Source organism: Contarinia nasturtii, unplaced genomic scaffold, assembly GCF_009176525.2.
Source record: "Contarinia nasturtii isolate CC-2019 unplaced genomic scaffold, AAFC_CNas_1.1 Cnas_scaffold_1240, whole genome shotgun sequence".
In the NCBI taxonomy this organism is placed as follows: Eukaryota; Metazoa; Arthropoda; class Insecta; order Diptera; family Cecidomyiidae; genus Contarinia; species Contarinia nasturtii.
Window position 1 is genome coordinate 19,852 of NW_022198581.1, and position 19,847 is coordinate 39,698.

General features: G+C 32.9%; 1 protein-coding gene across 1 annotated transcript; it reads right to left on the reverse strand.

Moving 5' to 3' along the window:
• Nucleotides 1–3,157: 3,157 nt before the first annotated feature.
• On the reverse strand, nt 3,158–6,690 carry LOC116345206 (transcription factor Sox-14-like). The gene is made up of 2 exons (XM_031774392.1): nt 5,904–6,690; nt 3,158–5,427 (listed from the first exon to the last, which is right to left on the reverse strand). The coding sequence occupies exons 1-2, from the start codon at nt 6,110–6,112 to the stop codon at nt 4,884–4,886; spliced, it is 753 nt and encodes a 250-aa protein (XP_031630252.1). The 5' UTR covers nt 6,113–6,690; the 3' UTR covers nt 3,158–4,883.
• Nucleotides 6,691–19,847: the final 13,157 nt, after the last annotated feature.

The window sequence follows — 19,847 nt, forward strand, 5'->3', positions numbered from 1 at the left end:
AGAGAGAGAGAGAGAGAGAGAGAGAGAGAGAGAGAGAGAGAGAGAGAAAGGCCGGTCAAAATCTTTACCCACATTTTGACACCCAAGGAAAAGTAGGCACACACACACCAAAATTACAAAGTGTATTTTAAAGATGACCATGACAGCATTGGGGATCGTTGGGTTTTCATTTCATTTCTTTAAATCGAATCGTAAAGTATATCAAAAGCTTATTAGATTCATCCATATCATTTTGTCATCTTTGTAACTATTACGTTTGCATTCGATTTATTGCGCTAATCTTTCTTTATTCAGGGTTCTCTTTTGATTTGAATTCACAAAAAGGATGACACACCATTCAATAGTGTGACAACGAAAACAAATTGAATTTTACATTTTGCAAATGTTTCGTTCGTCGTTTGTCTTCTTTTTTCTTCAAAATTTAATAAAAATACGAGCATTTCTTTTTTTGCTACTTCAAAATAACTGAATTATGGAACGATTGCATGTGTTTGTATTTTGGATTGTTTGTCAAAGGTTCGAACAATACACCTATTGATGAGGTCTAATAGCTGTTCGCGCTCACAAAACAAGGGGCACATAAAACTCAAAATGATTCCACTATTCGGAAATCGCCTATAAAAGTCATTTATTTCAATTTAATCATTTGCCAGAGCATAAACATTCAATGAAGTCAAATAAACTTTGAATACACAAATTGTACTCACACCATTCGTACCACTTCCAGATGAATAGATCAACAAATTGGATTGTCATAATAAAACCACCACCACCCCTCATTTTTGACATTTCTATTGTTTTGTGAAAACAATTGAATCAAATTTTTCGGATGCGACAAAAACCTTATCACATACTTATTTTCATGACAAACACTCATACGCGTGAGCAATTCACATGCATTTTCGATTATTATTATTTTTTCTTGAATGGAAATTGAATTAATTATCATAATGTTGCAAACATTTCTTTCTTCTGATTAATAAAGATTCGATGCAGACGCAAACAAAAGAAATGAATCGAACCAATTTTCTGTAAAATATCAATTAATAAAGTGTTTACAATTTGATTTACAAATAGTTTCCATTCAGGCGCGAAAAATTGTATGCAAATGTTGGCATTCATTGAATATCCCTTGAATATTTAAAATAAAACGCGCATGATTTGGTTAGACAATCGAAATATATAAAAACCAAAGTCCTTTAATTTTAAATATAACACTTGATTGTCACTCTTGATTTTACTATTCATATGTTTTTCACGGGAATCTCCCACAAAAACGTTTCTTTTTTTATTTCACGCTCTCTCTCTCTCTCTCTCTCTCTCTTCCTTCCTCACACACCCAAGTATGGAAAATCGTCAGAACAATAACACGGAGATTTGTAAATATTATGTCAGTATCGTGTTGTGCAAATCATCAATCATAAGATACTTGACTGTTGAAGAATCCCTTCCATACCGAAATTGAAATGATTCGTTCTTTTGTTGTTGTTGCATTTTTTTCTTCATATAAGTGTACAATGATGTATTTTGTGTGAATAATTTTCGTACATTGATTCCGTATGCTTGCCGTCCCGATTTATCGTGTTCACAAAAATGATTTTCATGAGTATGTTATTTGTTTAGCGTCATTGTATGATGATTAATGCCTACATAAGATGAGGCACACACCGAAGAAAATTGTCGGCACCCTTATGTTTAATAAATGCATCAAGCCTCTCTGCGATACTACATTCATCGCCCCCTTTTCAAACTGTATCAATCCGGTAATGCTGTAAGGGAGTCGGTCTAGCGATGGGACATGTTTTGTTTATTTCACACGATTTTTTTTTTATTCTAATTTTTTTTTTCGCAAGATGTTTGCAATAAATATAATCTTTTGTTTTAAAAACCACATAGAAAGTGATTTGGAATAAAAAAATACTTCGCTAGTGTAAAAGAAAAGAGGTGTTGCTGTGTCCCACTAGTATACCATTTACCCTCACTGCGGTGTGAGTTGATTGCATCCCTTCGTTTTTTCTTCCTTATTGGTGCACCCCTCTTGTGTAATGCAAATCGGCACAAAATACTTTTCAATCGGTTGCTTGCATGCAACATTTACCGTATCGTTTTTATTGTGTCGACAATTAGGTAAATCACTACTAATTCATGGGGTTGATTTTACAACATACAATTCGACACTTTGGTCGCTTGATTGACTGTGGCTAAGTCGTCCCATTTAGAAAACTGTAATGCACTGAACGGCGTATGTGTTGAAGACAATTTTGGTTTGGCGATGCATTTAAAAATGCATCAACCAAACCAGAGCAAATATTATTTAATGCAGGATTTATTGATCGATGTGGATTTTTTGTTTACTTTTTGTTTTCAACGAATAACTGAATGAATTTAAGAAGAAAAAAAAAACAAATTATACAGGTTAAAAGAGAATTTAAAAATATCTTTTTAAAACGTAATATTCAAACCGACTAGAATATTCGTGACCTCAAGAAATTTGTCAAAATAAAACTGCCACGTGCCCATACATTTTTATATGAACTCTTTTACTTTAACAATTTTCTTAAGCTCACGAATATTCTAACCGATTAAATTCAATTGTCCAACATGTATTGAGCTTAGAAAAAAATAGAGCAATTAAAATGAGGATGGATTGCTGTAAACAGAGGCGAGAAGAAGACTGAAAACTGTGCGAAAATAGACCATTTCTAATATATATTTAAAAATAAAAATCAACATGTTTATTTTGCTCATTTTTCAAATGTTACCTTTTATTCAATTTACCTGAATCATGATTTTTAGTGTCACAATGGTGTCTTTAGATAAAATTACATGGATTGCTGTTTGACTAATACAAATGAATTGCTATGTAGTGTGTCTGATTTTGTGTTGTTTACTGTAACTAAACTTATTTTACGTGTATTACTATTGATCATCTTGAGTTTCTTTTCTATTTTGATAAAAAAAACTTCATTTCAAAATTACGTATTATTTTTGGTGTTGTGACCATATTGCCCACGGTTCAAATGTCACAAATTATTTTTCTAATTTGATACTGTATTAATTATTATCTTATACTATAAATAAAAATGTGCACACATTTTAATTTTCATTCAGGTATACTTTAAATACGAAAAACTTTATTTTTTTTCAGGGGGAAAAAGTGAAACACACACAAAAAATTGCAGATGATTGTGAAAAAGAATGGTGAAAAAGAAAAAAAGAAAACAAAATCGAATAATTCTCGGACAGAATATTGAACACAATTGAAAACCAAAATTATTACCAGTTATAATAATAATCATTGATCATAATATCAGAATTGAATTGTGTGTGTGTGTGTTTTTAAATTCTGAAATAAATTCGGTCTCTAATTAAAAACTCTCAAATTAAAATGAAAACATGACTGGATTTTGCGTTCCATCGGTACACAGTGTTTCACAAAATTACAGTATAGAGATATAATGAATTGAATATGAGAGATAACATGCAACAATTACAGAATCCATCGAGTCAAATGGACGGAACTAATTTTCAGAGTGTGTTGCTTTTTGTATTACGATGAATGCCCCGGTGTCCAATTGTTGTGATATGTGCCCGATAACATAAACAATGGAAATTAACTGTATGTGAATTGTACAGGGGGGAATTGCCAAAGAAAATGAATTAACATAGATTGGTTGAATGGCTCATGTACAAATTAAATTTATATCCCGAAAAATGTTCACACACTGAATGTGTTTTTGAAGTGTTTATGAGAGTACTTTGTATGGTCTCCAATGGCTACCCACTTTCAATATGGTTTTTTTTCGTTTCGCCCATATCAACGTATTTTTGCATATACAATTTATTTTAATTCGATTTTGTTTTGTTTTGTTTTAATACAATAACTTTTACCACTTATTACAAACGAAAAAAGTTAATTCATATTATTTTACCACGAATGTGTTTTTATTTTTTGAGTGATTGTTGATGATCTTGTATGTGTATATCTAAAACTTACAATATTACCCCTAAAATGTGTGTGTGGGGGTGATGTGTGTGTGTTTGTATGTGACTTGATGAAAATTGTTGCAAAACACAAATCATTTCCATTTTCTTTTTTTATCTTTGATTCTTTGGGATTTTCTATAAGATATTTTCATGTTTTTTTCTAATTTTTGTTTGTCGCTTCATTTACTTTCAATTGATATGAACGTTTTATCACAAATTATTTTCAACAACAATTAAAACCATAATTCATCGACTTTTTACGATTTCATTCTAGATTTTTTTTTCTTCTTCTATTTGCTTTGCATATCGTTGCGATTTGTCATTGCCGTTTATTTTTCACTAAATTTGTCATTCGTTATTCCTTTTGTCCACTAAGAAGTGCAAAATTATTATATGTTTGCACTGAAATAAAAAAAAAGAATGCTCCATAATGTATTCACCTTAAATTAGATCGGAATTCGATGCAATCATTTCAAAATCCATTTCAATTTACGAAGTTCGGCACGAGTTGCACAAAACATCTACTGATTATTTGATTGTGAATTTGCCACAAATTTCAATAATATGTTGCTGTGATAAACGGTGAAGTGACTCAATAAAAATGCTTCTGTTCTTCACGACCGTATACCACAGATTTTGACTGATTTGTTAATATATTCGAAAGTGCTGTTTTTTTAAATATATTATCGTACATCTTAAATGGTTGTGCTTGTTTGGTGATAGAAAAAAAAATTGCATTCGATGGCACAATGAATGTGCGATTTAAAATACACAGGCAGTTTGTCATATATATATATATTTTTTTTTGGGCTAATGTGTGCGCGATAAAAAAATTATCTATTTGATTGATATAAGACTTAGACAGTTGGTTCGGCGCTAAAGCGCAACGGAGTTGGTCATATAACACTTGGAAGTGAATTTGTCGCGGTTACAGGTGATGGGCTACGTTTTGTTGATTTAACACAATATCCAACGGGCGATAGTGATGATTGACTGTCACTGGGCACCATTGCAGCAGCCGCAGCAGCTGTTGCTGCCGATGGACAACCGCTGAAATATCGCCATGGTGGATACAATGAACCGTACATTTGTTGAAGACGTGCCTGCAAATCGAGGGCAAGCGTTGTATCCAACGGTGTGGCGGGCAGTTGATAATGGCTACTCAATGGAAATGTCGATGTACGATGTGGAATGCCAAGTGTTAATTCTAATGATGAGGTGAATGGATATTTTGGTGATAAATGTTGCACTTGAGCCGTTGACTGATGCTGTGGATGTGTTTGCTGTTGATGGGATTGTGAATCTTTGCTACCGCTGCTCAAATGATGATGAGAATGCAGATGCTTTTGATGATTTGACGGTATTTGTGTTTTTACAAGAGTTTTTGGCTTTCGACGCGGCCGATATTTATAGTCCGGATGCTCTTTCATATGAAGCGCTCTGAATAATAATTATAGGAGTTGAGAGAGACAGGGAAAATTTGATAAAAGTTAAATTAGTTATTATAATAATGCTTGTAGTTTGTAAAAAAAGAAATACGGTAACTTCACCGACGGAATTTTGTCAACTTCAATGCAATTGTCAATATTTTTACTTTTGATGTGGTTATTCCTTTTTTAATTTTAATTTCCCATTTACTTTACTTTTTTAAGCCTATTTTTCGTGTCAACAAATGATTTTATGAGTTTTTAATCAACTCATTCAGAACTATATGATGAATCAAATGAGTCAGAACTTATATACCACTGAGCTCGTTTATTTGATAAGACACATTTATTGATGGGTATATTAAATAAACAATATAATTCCGTTCAATTTAATTGAACCCATAGTGAAATTTCAAAAGAAAAAAGAATAAACCAAGTACCAAACAAAGAGAAAATGAGTCGTTCGATTAAAATGTGTGTGTGTTCTACCTCAATCGTTTTGCTTCATCGATGAATGGACGTTTTTGGCATTCGGTAAGCAATTTCCATTCGGCACCAAGTCGTTTCGATATTTCCGAATTGTGCATTTTTGGATTGTCTTGGGCCATCTTTCGTCTTTGACCGCGTGACCACACCATAAATGCATTCATTGGACGTTTTATGTGATCACTTTGATTTTTCATTAATATTTGCGACATGATTTATTGATTTTGATGACAAACACATATAATTGATATCCTTGATTTTATTTTAATTTTTATTTAATTTTCCTTTTCTTTGAACTGGATTTTCTTCTTTCGTAAAATAATATTTTCAATTAAAATGTCCTTTGCACCAGTAAGTAAAATTTATTCACAGTTGATATTTATCAGAACCACACCATCACTAAACAATTTACAAAATTGTCATCTAAGATCACATTTAATCCAAAAATGTCTCGCGTTCGACTGTTTGTTTTTTTTTTTGATTTCACAAAGATTTTCGGTTATTTTTTGTTCGAATCTTTTTGATCGTTGAACGAACCACTTAAGAGCACCCTTTCTATCGAATAAAAACACGATAAATTGTAGCTTTATTTTGTTATAAGCACATGATTGAATACACTCGAAACAGAGTGTTGAAATTGAACCAATAAAAAAAGTCAAAAAAATATCATCCACCGCACAGAACGCGTTTAACGAAATAGATAAAGCACCACCCGACGACAAAACGACTCGATTATTGAAAAACACCAAGTAAGAGAGATGACAGACTAAACAAAAATCCCAAACAACTGTTCACGTCAACTGATACATTATAAATGCCATCGCCGTCGTGACAATGTCGAATGTGATATTGTGAATGGCGTATGTTGACTTGGGCAACGATGACGACGATGGTGATGATGTCGATGATGCCTTTTTCAAAGGGAAAGTAAGGCAAAGCGCGCGCGAAATATTCCACCGTTTCACTTCTATTTTATAACAGTGTGTCCTATTGTTATTGGTTTTTGTTGTCGTTTGTAGGCACAAAAAGCGTATAAAACATACATCCACACGGCAATACCCCATCAATGCATTGGAATACATTTACACCGTCCGGTGCATGTCCCGAATGGGCCCGGACCGATACTTGAAATGAATTCTTTTTTTCATAACATTTTATGAAGTGAGACTCAAGCCCGGAATTTATTAAAATTGGAATTGAAACAAAAGGTTTTGTTGATATTTTAAATTGTCAGAGTCGTTTCCTGAAGTTTCCTGTACGTTTTGCAAATCTTTTTATTTGAAATTTTTGGATTGGAAAATCGAAAAATGTGAAAATGACAAAAATTGAAATCGGTCGATGATGGAGTTGTATTTTTTGTGTGTCTCCGTTCGCCTATCTATAAAATACAGCGATGTTGATATTTTGATAATTCGCACAACCACAGAATTGAGACAAACATACATCGAAAGTCAAATCAATGGATGAGCTAGAATTCTCATCCACCGAGAATATACAACACATATACACGTTGGAATTAATCGGTTTGAATTGCCATTGAGCACACGCGCACTCTCTCTCTCACTCTCTCTATCTCTTATGCATACACACACACACGAATACATACTCAACTGGCACGTTGTGACAATGGCATCGGTGAAATAGATAAAAAAAAGAGCGGATCGAAGAACGAACGGCAAGCGTTTGTGGAAGAAGGCGACAACAACCGAGCTCGCAATGGAAGAAATCCTGTTGTTTTTTAACCAGAAAAATAATACTGATAATGTTTATCTATTGCCTATGCAAATAATGGAATAGAATGAATGCGAAGGTAAATGTATTTGTGGGAGACAGGGCAAGAGCGTTTCGTTCGATGTTTGTTATTATGATGTTTGTTTGGATCCCATTCACATTGGTGGGAAGTGATGATAGCGTGGCGCATACACAAAAAAGTGAAAAGATTGCGCGTAAAAACGAAGCAAACAAACATAGTACAAACAATACCCGGAACAAAAGAGCATGATGGCCCAAGCAAAAAACAGAGAGCGAAAAATTCCTATAAAGTATTCGCGATGTTCGTGCCATTCAGTTTACAATGTTATGGCATATGATGTTTGTGTTGGCCAGAGCAAGATGGAAATATTGACGATTGGGTTGTGCATTTGCACCGTATTTTTTGGCATTCATATTGTGTTGTTGCTGTTTTGTGAATGTAAAAATACAGCTGAGAGAAAGAGCACAAAAGAAAACAAACCAATTTTGGATGGATGCGTATTGTCGCATTTGGTTGGCATCCTAGTCATCCACAAACAAAAATTCAAAATCAGGCACTTGCATCTTTCGTTCGCTTTTCATTATGAGATATATATCGGAAAATCAGAGCGCGTGTCACACGTACAACAATCCAATTGTTTTCATCCCTCGTTTTGCGGGCCGAGCTTCCTCACAACCGCCACACAGTTATTTTTCACCACTTTCACGCGCAATTTTCCACCCAAGGTTATTTAGATTCATGACCAATTTCTTATATCAATTCGTTCAACTACCAAGTCAAGTATATGTATACACGCATACAAATCTATACCACTTTTTATATCTCCTTTACTAGAACAACAAATTAATATATTTTAACGACGCTCTGATATACGTGCACCGAATGGGGTTGAACTCATTGACGATGCGCCTTTCACACATTGTTGTTTGCATAGAAACCACAATTGACAATGGGAATTTTGACTCTTTTTTTATTCTTTTCTCTCTCTCTCTCTCTCTCTCTCTCTCTCTCTCTCTCTCCCTGTGTATGTTTTGTCTAAACAAAATATTTTGACAATCCCTTTCCAGTGATTTTGAACAATAAATAGCCACAGTCGATTTCGGGATAATAATTGGTTTTTAGAAATCCACTGAATCCAATATCAATCAATATTGTGGCATTATCAAGTTTCGCCAAATTAACTCTTTTTTTCGGAGATTTTTAGATGTTTTTTTTAATGCAGATTTTGTTTTAACTATTTCGGAGATTTTTTTACATAATTCTCTCTTTTTTAAAACGAAAATCTTTGTTTTTTGTCCTAATTTAATTTAAAACGATTGAAAAAGGCAGAAAAAACAAAGGTTTACAATTCAAGTCAACAATAAGGGCATTTTTCGTAAAAGTATTCTGTGCTGATGTTAAGAATAAACCAGGCATTTTACAATATCCATGCAATAAAATGACGTGAAAAATAAACTAAACCACATAAAACGGAGATAAAATAACATTGGTTTTAGATTTAAAAAAAGGCCAATTTTTTTTCTCTATTTTATGTGTACGATATTTGCTTCCTTTTTTCTATCTTTCTTCGCCGTTTATTATGTGTTGTGAGCATAAAAAATAGCAATATTGTGAAATAAAGATCCCACCCTCATCAGTGCGCTCGAAAAATGTTGAACAATCAACCACGAAAGCCGTAACAATAACATTGCAACAATAAGGAAAATGACAATAGCGTGTGGCTGCCTCGAGAAGAGCGGTATTAACATGTAAAATAGCGCGCTCCCATCGAAATGAGAATACAAATTTTTGTGTATTAGCAATACGCGAATGATACGCGAGAGCGAGAACGAGATGATAACAAAAAAGAGAAACAACAATACAAAATGTGGAAAAGACAGCAAGTGTCTGTTTTCTTGGCGAATTACAAATTTTTCTCGGGCCACAATGAAAAAAAAAAGACAATATCCACCATCGTCAATGAAACGGTGATGTATACATGTCGCTTACGCGCGCGCTCCCCACAGCCTCTCCTTTCTTATTCACTCCATTCGCCATAGAGAATCACTTGTAATGTTATGCGTTGGTTTTGTGCGACAGCGAGTCTTCGTTACTTTTTTACCATGCATCTCGTGTATGAGCGTTAGAGTGAGAGCGAATGCTTTTTTCCCATTTCGTTGTTTGTTATTGTCAGAATCATGCGCCAAATCCACCAATCGTTAGTGAATGGAGGTGTGGTTTTTGTTCGCTCTCTGTTTTCTCTTTTATATGAATGAACATTGAACGCGACCAAAAGATTGTTTTGTGTCTTTTTCGATTGAATTGTTCTTGTTTTCTTCTACTCTCTATCTCTCTTTCTCTCGCTCTCTTTGTTTGTATACATGTCTCTCTCTCTCTGTGTTGTTTGTTGTTTCTTTTCATCTCTATATTCATTTTTCTTGTCTTGTGCTATAAACATTTTTCAGATTTTTTTTATGCATACTCGTAATATAAATCAAATCATGTCATTTGTATTGTTCTCTCTTGGTTCAAATGTTTTAAGCATCGTCTTATTTTATACTTCGATTTGTTCGCATCTCTCGTTTCGTGAATTGTCTATCACATGCCGTTGATTTTTCTATGCGTATAGTCAACATGGACCAGTAAATCAACAGGTTGAAAACGATTAGCATTTGATGTCACATACCATGTTTAAACACATTTTTGTTATCATTTCACAGCACAAAAAGGTATTGAAATGGAAAATTGCGCCCCGTTGAGTACTTACCAAAAAAGCACATGTGTTTTGATTGGATTTTCTAATGGAAATTAAGTCGTTGTAAATACATGACTCAAGGGGGTACCGTGGTGGCTAAATATTTTGCCGCTTGGATTTTTTTTCCACTTCTTAGCTTTCGTGTTGTTGCTTGTTATCAAGGAAGTGCTTACTGACAAGAAAAAAATGAGCTCCGCTCGCCTCATTAAGCAGTCATTTTGATTATCTTCGTATATTTGCTCACCCTTCAATTGTATCGCTGACTTTTCGGGGAGGCAACGGCGGCGATAACTTTTCTGAACCCATTTTCGATTGTTTGTCACTTACAACGTTTGAGCCAATTTTCAATGATTAAGGGTTTTGAACTGAAAAAGGTCATTGAAACTACATTTAAAATAAAGAAGGAACGCAAAAAATTGTTATATTTTTACAACAACAACAAAAAAATGATGCGAGAAACACTTCAAATTCCATTTGGCCGATTGAATGAAAAATAACATTCATTTTTGCATTGGCCAATTTATCGCAAGCGAAAGGGAAAAAAAACACACCGAGAGAGAGAGAGAGAGAGATGTGATAATTTGACGATGACTATATAAAAGTGAACTAAAGTGTAGTACAAAAAAAGAAAATTGTTATCTGGTGTGAATCTATGTAAACAGAGAATTGAAAGGGAAACACTTCACATTTGTTTTGTTTTGTATGTTTTTCTCTTTATTTTTATTTTTATGGAAGGAAGGAAGGAGCAATGTAACGTATTCTCTTCTTCTTCTTTTTTTTGTGTATGTATTTGTGAGAGTGAATAAGTGGCTGCTGTTGCTGTTTAAATCGAACGCTTTGTAATATGATATTTCAATGAATTAAATTCTATCGCAAACGTTGCTCGACAATTTAATGTCATCTTCACTTTTCAATAAAATCGAAAATATCGATAGCAAAGAGGTTGAAGAAAAATCACTATTCATTTGTTTGGTGCCATTGAATATGTCAATATTTGTGTATGTGCGGTTTTTTCTATTCTTATAGTCTCCTTCGTGCAGTTTTCGATAAGAGCGATCAAAAGATAGAAATGTTTCTTTTATTTTCCTTATCAACGTCAACCGAGCATAAAATATGCTGAGGGAGCGCGCACAACGAACGAACAACAACACAGGGAACCGTTTCAATCGAGAAAAGAAGAGTGCGAGTTACAGTTGTGGTCGGGTCATATTGCACCATAAAGTGGTGTTATGTATACAAAAATGAATTATTTGACTTTTTAATCTAAACGAAGAAGGCCTGTGAAAAAGCATACACACATATATATCGTTGTCGAAGAATCACAATCAAAAAAAAAATTATATAAAAGCCAGCACATCGAATATTTGTTATTCGCACGCTGTACAAGACAGGAAAAGAAACAGAATGAATTTTTTTTATATATATGAAAAAAAAACACACAATTTTATTGAATTGACGCATTGGATGAACAAAGTCGCGACATAGACAACAAAGAACCTATCGATTTGAATTAAAAAAAATAATATCGATGAAAAAGAGAGAAAAAAATGCCATTTTTATATTCGAGTACAAACGGTTATTGTTTGCTCTGATCTTATGATATTATTGTTATAAGAAAATGAAATTGATATTGATAGACTTGAAAAAACATCGACACTGACACTGATATCGAAATTTGTATTATTGAAAACGATCCAATTCGATTTTTATACTTTGTGGATTTTTCATCGACCACATCAGATCGTAAATCGATTTGTTTGCGCCTTTTTATTTGGTAAACGCGCCGATAAGTTTACACACAGCAATCAAATGAAAACAGAACAAGAAAACTTCTTCTTTTTTTTAAGCGAAGAAGAGAGAGAGAGATAGAAAACATGCGATATAAAACATTTTATGACCATTCAATACAATTTTGTACTACGTCTTGATACTTTATGACTATTTTTCTTTTCTTTTTTTTTGTGTGTGAGCGATACTTTTTTGTTAATTCCTTGTTGGTTCTCTATTTAATAGGAAACTCTTATCGAATTATTTACTCAAGAACTGAAAGAAGAAGAAATATTAAGCACCGTTGAATTAGATATTGTGTGATTGCTGGTATTTTGATACAATGAAAAAATAACTTTTGATATCAAAACCGCTTTCATTTTACTCACACTTTTTTCACTCAAAATGATTTCTTTATAACGACATTGTAAAAATGTGTGTATTGATGATTTTTTTTAAGAAATAAAACGAATGAAAATTAAACTATACATGCATTTTATGCTTCTTTATAACATTCAATCTTTACCAATCTTGGTCAATTTATAGTATAGTTCTTATTTATTTTTAGCATCACCAAAAGAATCTATTTAATCAATCACGACACATGTACTCGAACAAAATCGCTTGTATTTATCTTTTTATCCAAGTTTTCAGTTTCTATGATTTATCTTCAATAACTTAACTGAACGGAGAGTTGAAGATGTGTATAGGCAAATAAAAAATGGGTTCTTGCCTTTCTTCATCGATGATATGTAGAATAAAATCAAAGGCAAAAGGACAATTTCAATGGCGGCTGTAACACTTTTTCAAATGATTTTTGAAGGCGTATTTTTGTAAGCACATAAAAATATATGCTATTTGTTGCTAAATAGCTTCAATCTCCTAATATCTTGTCCTATTCGATAGGTTGCTATTTAGCACAAAATTGGAGATATTTTTGCGTCCTACAAAATAACTTGAATTAATATCTTAGCTCAATGTATTCGGTGAAGCCAGGCTAGTTTAAAGCATAAAAGCAACTGTGAACTGTGAAAACAAACCTGCTCTAAACAGATAGTTTAACGTTTATTCTCAATAATTCAGCTAGAAATATTAAAAAAGACCTAGCGAATGACGAAAGATATCATAAATTCCAGACAATATATTGAACTAATTGGTCAATTGAGAAGTTATTGTTATAATGAACAATGACTACTATTAAAACAAGAGAAGTGATTTATCATTAAAACAATAACGTCTATTGTTTTAGCCTATTTAGCTGGCTAACGTACTGTCAGCTCAACTGACCAGTTAGTTCAATATATTGTCTGATTAAATTCCAATCATCTTCAAAAAAATACACGGCAAAATTAAATCTACAAATATTCCAGTATATGTTGCATGCGAGGCGCCAGTATTTGTCACTTTGAAGAAATGATTAAACAAAATACGAGCCGATTACGTTTAATAAATAGTGATATCTTGAATTTTTGCACTGTTAAACAGAGAATTGAATATGTTTGTGAACTTAAGAGACTAAAATATGGTGTTTTCTTTATATATTTATAAACATTTTTAATCAAATTGATGGGATTTGAGGCTGTCGGATTTTTAGTCTTCTCTGAGTTTTTTTGTTTTTTTCAATTTAAGCAATTAGTATTTTAAAGAACATGTAAAGGTCCATCAATACTTGACATAACAAACTTTTATGTAAAATGTGCCAAAACAAGGCCTTAAAGACGCATTTTGGAGAGGAGAAAATGATGTTGTCAAAAACTACACAAGAATGTTTTTTGTGCACTTTATTGTAGTCTTTAAAAACTTTGAGACTTTGATCGTAGAAAAAAGAATTTCGACCCAAGAAAATCATCAAAAATCAGAAACACACACAAACAAAATAATAACTTTCTCAAAACTAGATGGTGATTCGTTTAGAATTTGTATTCAGATGATTCGTCGTTTAGTTAAAAAAAATCATTTAAAACAAAAACAAAAATGTCAAATTCTCATAAGGAACAAGTAAACTAATATATTTCTTAACTAAACGAAGAGTCATTTGAAAACAAATTCTAAACGAATCATCATATACTTTTGAGAAGTTATTATTGTATTTGCAACTACTACTACCATTTTTACGGTTTTTTTTTTAAATATTAAATCATTGGGTTCTACTGCATCAAAAAGTAGTCAAACTTGTCAGAATTGGTAAAAACGCAGGTCATTACTTTGTCGATACGGTAACGTTTTTATTGTTTCACAATCAAACGCACATCAATGCAAATTTGACATTGATTTGCCGATTTTATGCAAATTTGCAGAATGGCTGCATTGTCTCTATTGTATGAACAATAGAAAATATACACACTCTTATGCTAAAATGTGCAATCCGGGCGTAAAATGTAACCGTTATTATTTCATGTATAATCTTGGACAATTTAAATCGCTCCTTTCATCAGAGCGCATTTAAAATTGTCTACAAAAAATGATGTACTCGGTCGTACTCGGTAAATGCCATTATATTTCAAAATAAAAGCATCAATTGTGAGTAAAATGAGTGGTTCGGTTTTTGTGAATGTAATGAATTGGTCAGTATTCATTGTAAAGTCAGCGAAATCCAAACAATAAGCTTATAAAGTGCATTGTTCAATTGTGAAAACCGAAAAGGGGGTAGAATGAAAATATTCGCGTCAATTGTGTGGCATTCCAAAATGTTGTGTTGTTTGTTCGAATTTATTCAAGATTTATTCAAATTAAATGTTTGCATTTCTGAAAAGAAAAATGACTAAATTCTAAAATAAACAAATCCCATCTCATTATCATCCCCATCGTGGAAAATTCTTAACGCACTCCTTTTCATCAAGAGTTTAATTAAATTAAGATATTACAATTGCAAAAAGAGTTTGAAGTGGCTGAGTTTGGTGTGTGTGTGTGTGTCTAAAACAACCCCCAAAATCCGAATATTACCCGTGTTCTCTCGTTGTGCCTTTCAAATGGCACAATCGCAGTAGTCTGCACCTTTGCGTATTCAATGATGATACTGTTCACTTGTATTCAGACGTACAACTAATGTCGCACACATACACATACATAGCTAAACTCTCACACCTCTTTCATTCTTTATACATACACGCAAAGGTGCAGACTTCTGCGTCCGTGCCATTTCAAAGGCACATAGAGAAAACACGGGTATGTGCTGTTGTAAATGAATGATTCTTAAGTTTGGCGAGTGCCGAATTATGAAGTGATTAGCATGAAGCATTGAGCATAAAATACACAAATCATTGAATAGATTTATTTATTCATTGCATTGTGAATTGTAGCAGAGTGGCTGCTATTTTGTCTGGTTACGTGTGGTGTGCATAGTTTAGGTCGTTGCACAACGAATCGTTTTAATGCCATTATAGATTTTTGCACAAAAACAAACGGAACAATTTCACACAGTGTTTTGTTCAGATAACGGCACCAATTCCCGTCGTTCCATTTGAATAAGGAGTTATTGTTATAATAATAATAATGATATGGTGGTGTTGGCTTGGCTGTATGAATATAAGTGAAAAACATTAGTGCGGTGCAAACAAATACGCATACACACTCCTCTCTCACACACACAAATATACCAAAAAATACCGAAAAAGATTAATAATATCATTATTATTATAATACAAACGATAATGCCAAATAATGTTTTTTTGCCCATACGCTAAGGTGACTGTGCATCGTCATCATCATCACCATCAAATCACAGTGAAATAGGCGGCACATTCAATTGTCACTAGTATCAGTCAGCCGGTGGAGGTATGAGCCTCTTTTTGTTACCCACCACCATATTATCCAATTGATTTGAAACGGGCCTGCTGTACAATGATGTGCTCCACTCTCCGAATTGTCTAAAATGATGCACGAGTAACGATGTGATGATACTGTGTGCAATGTTCATTCGACGTAATATATTACAACCTAAGTAGTTTTTATTGCCTATTTTGTGGTTTCAATGCTTGTGTTTTCAATAAATGGAACCTATTTGTGACAATACAAATATTCTAATTTGCCGCTTTCGTTCTTTCACACACCCGATACTCCACAAAATGTTCATTATACACACCACCGAATGACATTGCTTGATACGACCGACACTGAAAGTCTGGTGTCATTCCAACAGATATGAAGTTGAAAATAAGCTACAATGATTTAGATACAACTGACGCCAGTGTAAAAGTCTCTTTCTATCTCTCGGTATAGAGATATATATCTCGCCTCATTCACTGTACCCTCTTGCCATTTTAACAAATAACATATAGCTCCAATTTCCGGAGCGCGCATAACATTTGCATTAAACTCAATTTATGACATAAGACTTGGCATTGAGGTCGCACGACAACATTTTAATGCGCTATTCACTCATATATATACACACACAAATAATATCTGTGCAAAATGGATATTACATTGGCCGCATTGCACTGCCCATAGTTTCTTTCATGTTTTCATTTGCGTTTGAATTCATTGTAGCGCACAACGATTATTTCCCGAACACTTTTGAAATGTTTAAACATTTACAACACACAATTTCAACAAAGGATGTCGTACTTTTGGCCAATTTACGGATATTGGATTCTTATATTGTAATCATGATTGCAATAAAAATGTCAAACCACAAATTACAATAACATAAAATGAAAATACAATTTAATTCGGAGATATTTTAATTAGCTTTTATAGGAGAGCAATCAACAAAGGATAAGAAAAACAAGCTCACAAATGAATCATTTTTCGCTTTTTCGATTTACGACTACCGACAAATATATGCAAGAGACTGAAGGAATTTCAAGAAATAAAATTTATAATTGCCTTGTTCTTCACCAAGATGTCCAATAGATGTACTGAAGGTGGTGGTGTTATTGAATATATATTGAAAATGTTTCTAATGTTTTAAGTGCAGCGTTTTATGGATAATAGAGTCGTAAATGCACAAACTATCATAAAGTTTGTGTTTAAAGTTCATAAAACTCTATAGGTTATACTCTTATATCAATTTGACGCACAAGGATAACACCGGTATGTATCCGTCCAGATGTGCAACCGCATCCGTGGATCTACAGAATGTACTATGAGAACTGTAATTACCACCATCAAAATTAAACATTTTCAATTCTTTCATTTTTTTATGCCTTCAACAAATTCTTTACTATTTCTAAGCAATTTATTATTTTTGTTAATCAATTTTATCGAATCTTCAAGCATATTTTTCGAATAAAGTGTCCTGTTACCAACAAAAAAATCTGCTCCCAAAAGTTATATGAATACGCGAATAGCATAACTTATTATATTGCTAGAATGCAATAAGAATTCAAAACAAGTAATTGTACGTAATTCATTCAAGAAATTCTTTATTATACAACTCCCAATAAAATGAATTTCACTTTTTTTCAACTTGCAGAATTTGCATTGTCTGTAAGATAGATTATCAGCACTTTAGATAAAATGTAAACCCACTAGAAAATGTCGTTGAATTCTCAATTAAAAGTATGAAATGAAGATTTTTTTATTAAAATATTTTTTATACATATCAACAAAAATCGTCATTTTTCCAAGCAAAAATAGTGTCATAGTTTTTTTTTACATTTCAGACATAAAAATTAAATATACAACGGGTCTTTCTCGAATTTGGCAATTTGCATTTCATGTTTTTGTCGCCTTTTGTACTTGGATGCAATAAACTAGCCGAGAGGATTGCTCTCACGACCTTGGCGTTCTTAGCACGACGCTACTACCACTAAGCTTATCGGCCCACGAATTAATATCAGACAAATGATGAAAACATGCATTTGCACAGAACTATAGTCATATATCATGATATACTGCATACGGCAGTCGGTTCTATATCAAACAATTTTATAAATTACAAGTAAAATAATAAAATAAAATTCAAACAGAACAAGATTTTAATTCTTTAAACAAAACACGAAAATCTGATGCAATATATATGCAATTTCATACTTTTGAGCAGTATAAAACTACTCTAAACACCATGTGAGCTTTCGATGGAGACTCCCAGAATTTTTTTTCAAGTTGTTCACCAAAGTCTTCTGAGCATAAGATATGATGGTAAATAGCTTGAGAAATATTGAACAAATTAAAAATAATAATATATATATGAAACTATATCGTGTGCATAATAAATGGAAGTGAGTTTCAACCAAATTTGGAAAGTGTATAAATCATTTCATAATAGTAATCTACTCTCCTTAACTAATACTTCAAACATCAAAATGTTAAATTAATGAATTTATGATAATGTTCGATGTTTTTTCCACGATTGATTGTCACCTTGGCAAGAATGAAAACGGTTGGAGTTCGTGATAATTATTTCCAAAAGAAGTGGCGCCTAATCAAGATCAGTTAATTAATAGTCACAATTTGATATCTTATGAGTGCTGATCACTCGATGCGTGCTATCATTGCGTGGGTGGCGATAGCACCATATCAAACAAAAAAAAAAACCAAATGTATCACAAACAGTGTCGAACAGCGCATCATCTTCATATATAAAAACATTTAAAATGGATTTAATCGAAACCACCTTGTGATATTCATATATCATTATCCAGACATCCGGTGCACCGACGCTTTAACGAACGAATAACTTAACATGGTATAAGCTTTCGAATCGAATGATTAGTACAGCCAAGCGATTCGTTCGACCACAAAAATTGTTGAGTTTAGTTAAATTAAATACATACATTTGCCCAAGCAGTGACACATTCGCCCGTAATTGCTTAAATGTATTCGTCTTAAGTGAACCGACGCCAAAAAATTGTGCTGTGTTTTTCTGTCTTTGAAGGCATGGAAGTTTTTTTTTTATTTGATTATTATTTTGGTACGTATTCAAGAATTGACACACTGGAATTTAATTTAATTAGTTTTCCGCTTCGTGAGTATATCAAAAAAGAGTTTCGAATGATGTGGCATTAATCAAACAGACATTTTCAACAACAAAACCACCTCCGTGTCGAACATAAAATGGCAAAGAAGAGGCAATAATTTGATATTTGGATACGTTTTCTTCTACGTTGAACAGAACCGAAAACATTAGTATTTGTTCTTGTCGTTTGGCACCTTTACAATTTTAAATTCGGTGGTTGCCCATGAATCATTCAGAACAACGAGATTTTTTCATTCAGACACACGAAAATGATGAACAAAACATCGCAGGTAAATGTGCGGTTGGATAAAATTACACCACACTAATGGTTCAATACGAATGATTACCATTTGACTGATTATAGTCAGCGAAAGAAATTCACAAATTATACCTTCATAATTTCTTCTAATTTGCGTGAGCTTGCAACAAACCCACACATACACATGGAATAAAACACACAACAAATTCGACGAAAAAAGAAACATAATTCTTTTTTTTATTAAAAGTATGAAATCAGCGTTACAGACCAAGTCCTCATGTAATTGACGAACATTTTATTCGACAGAAGAAAAAAATACGCACGCACACGATACATTTTGGAATCGGGCGAAGAATAGAGAGGAGACAAATCAAATCAAATTATCTAAATAAAACCAAATAATTTACTCACACTGAGAAATTTCTCTTATGATGTTTTTTTTTCACAAAAATATTTTGAAGCCCTTTTTTCGTACAACATTTTTGTACAGCGAAAGATAGACAGAAAATATTTTTGCTACCAACAATTTGTAG

Excerpts from the sequence above, each read along its gene's own strand:
- LOC116345206 (XM_031774392.1), bottom strand. The coding sequence starts at position 6,112 with ATGTCGCAAATATTAATGAAAAATCAAAGTGATCACATAAAACGTCCA. Across the intron at positions 5,428-5,903 it reads GATGAAGCAAAACGATTGAG|AGCGCTTCATATGAAAGAGC; the intron begins GTAGAACACACA and ends ATTATTATTCAG.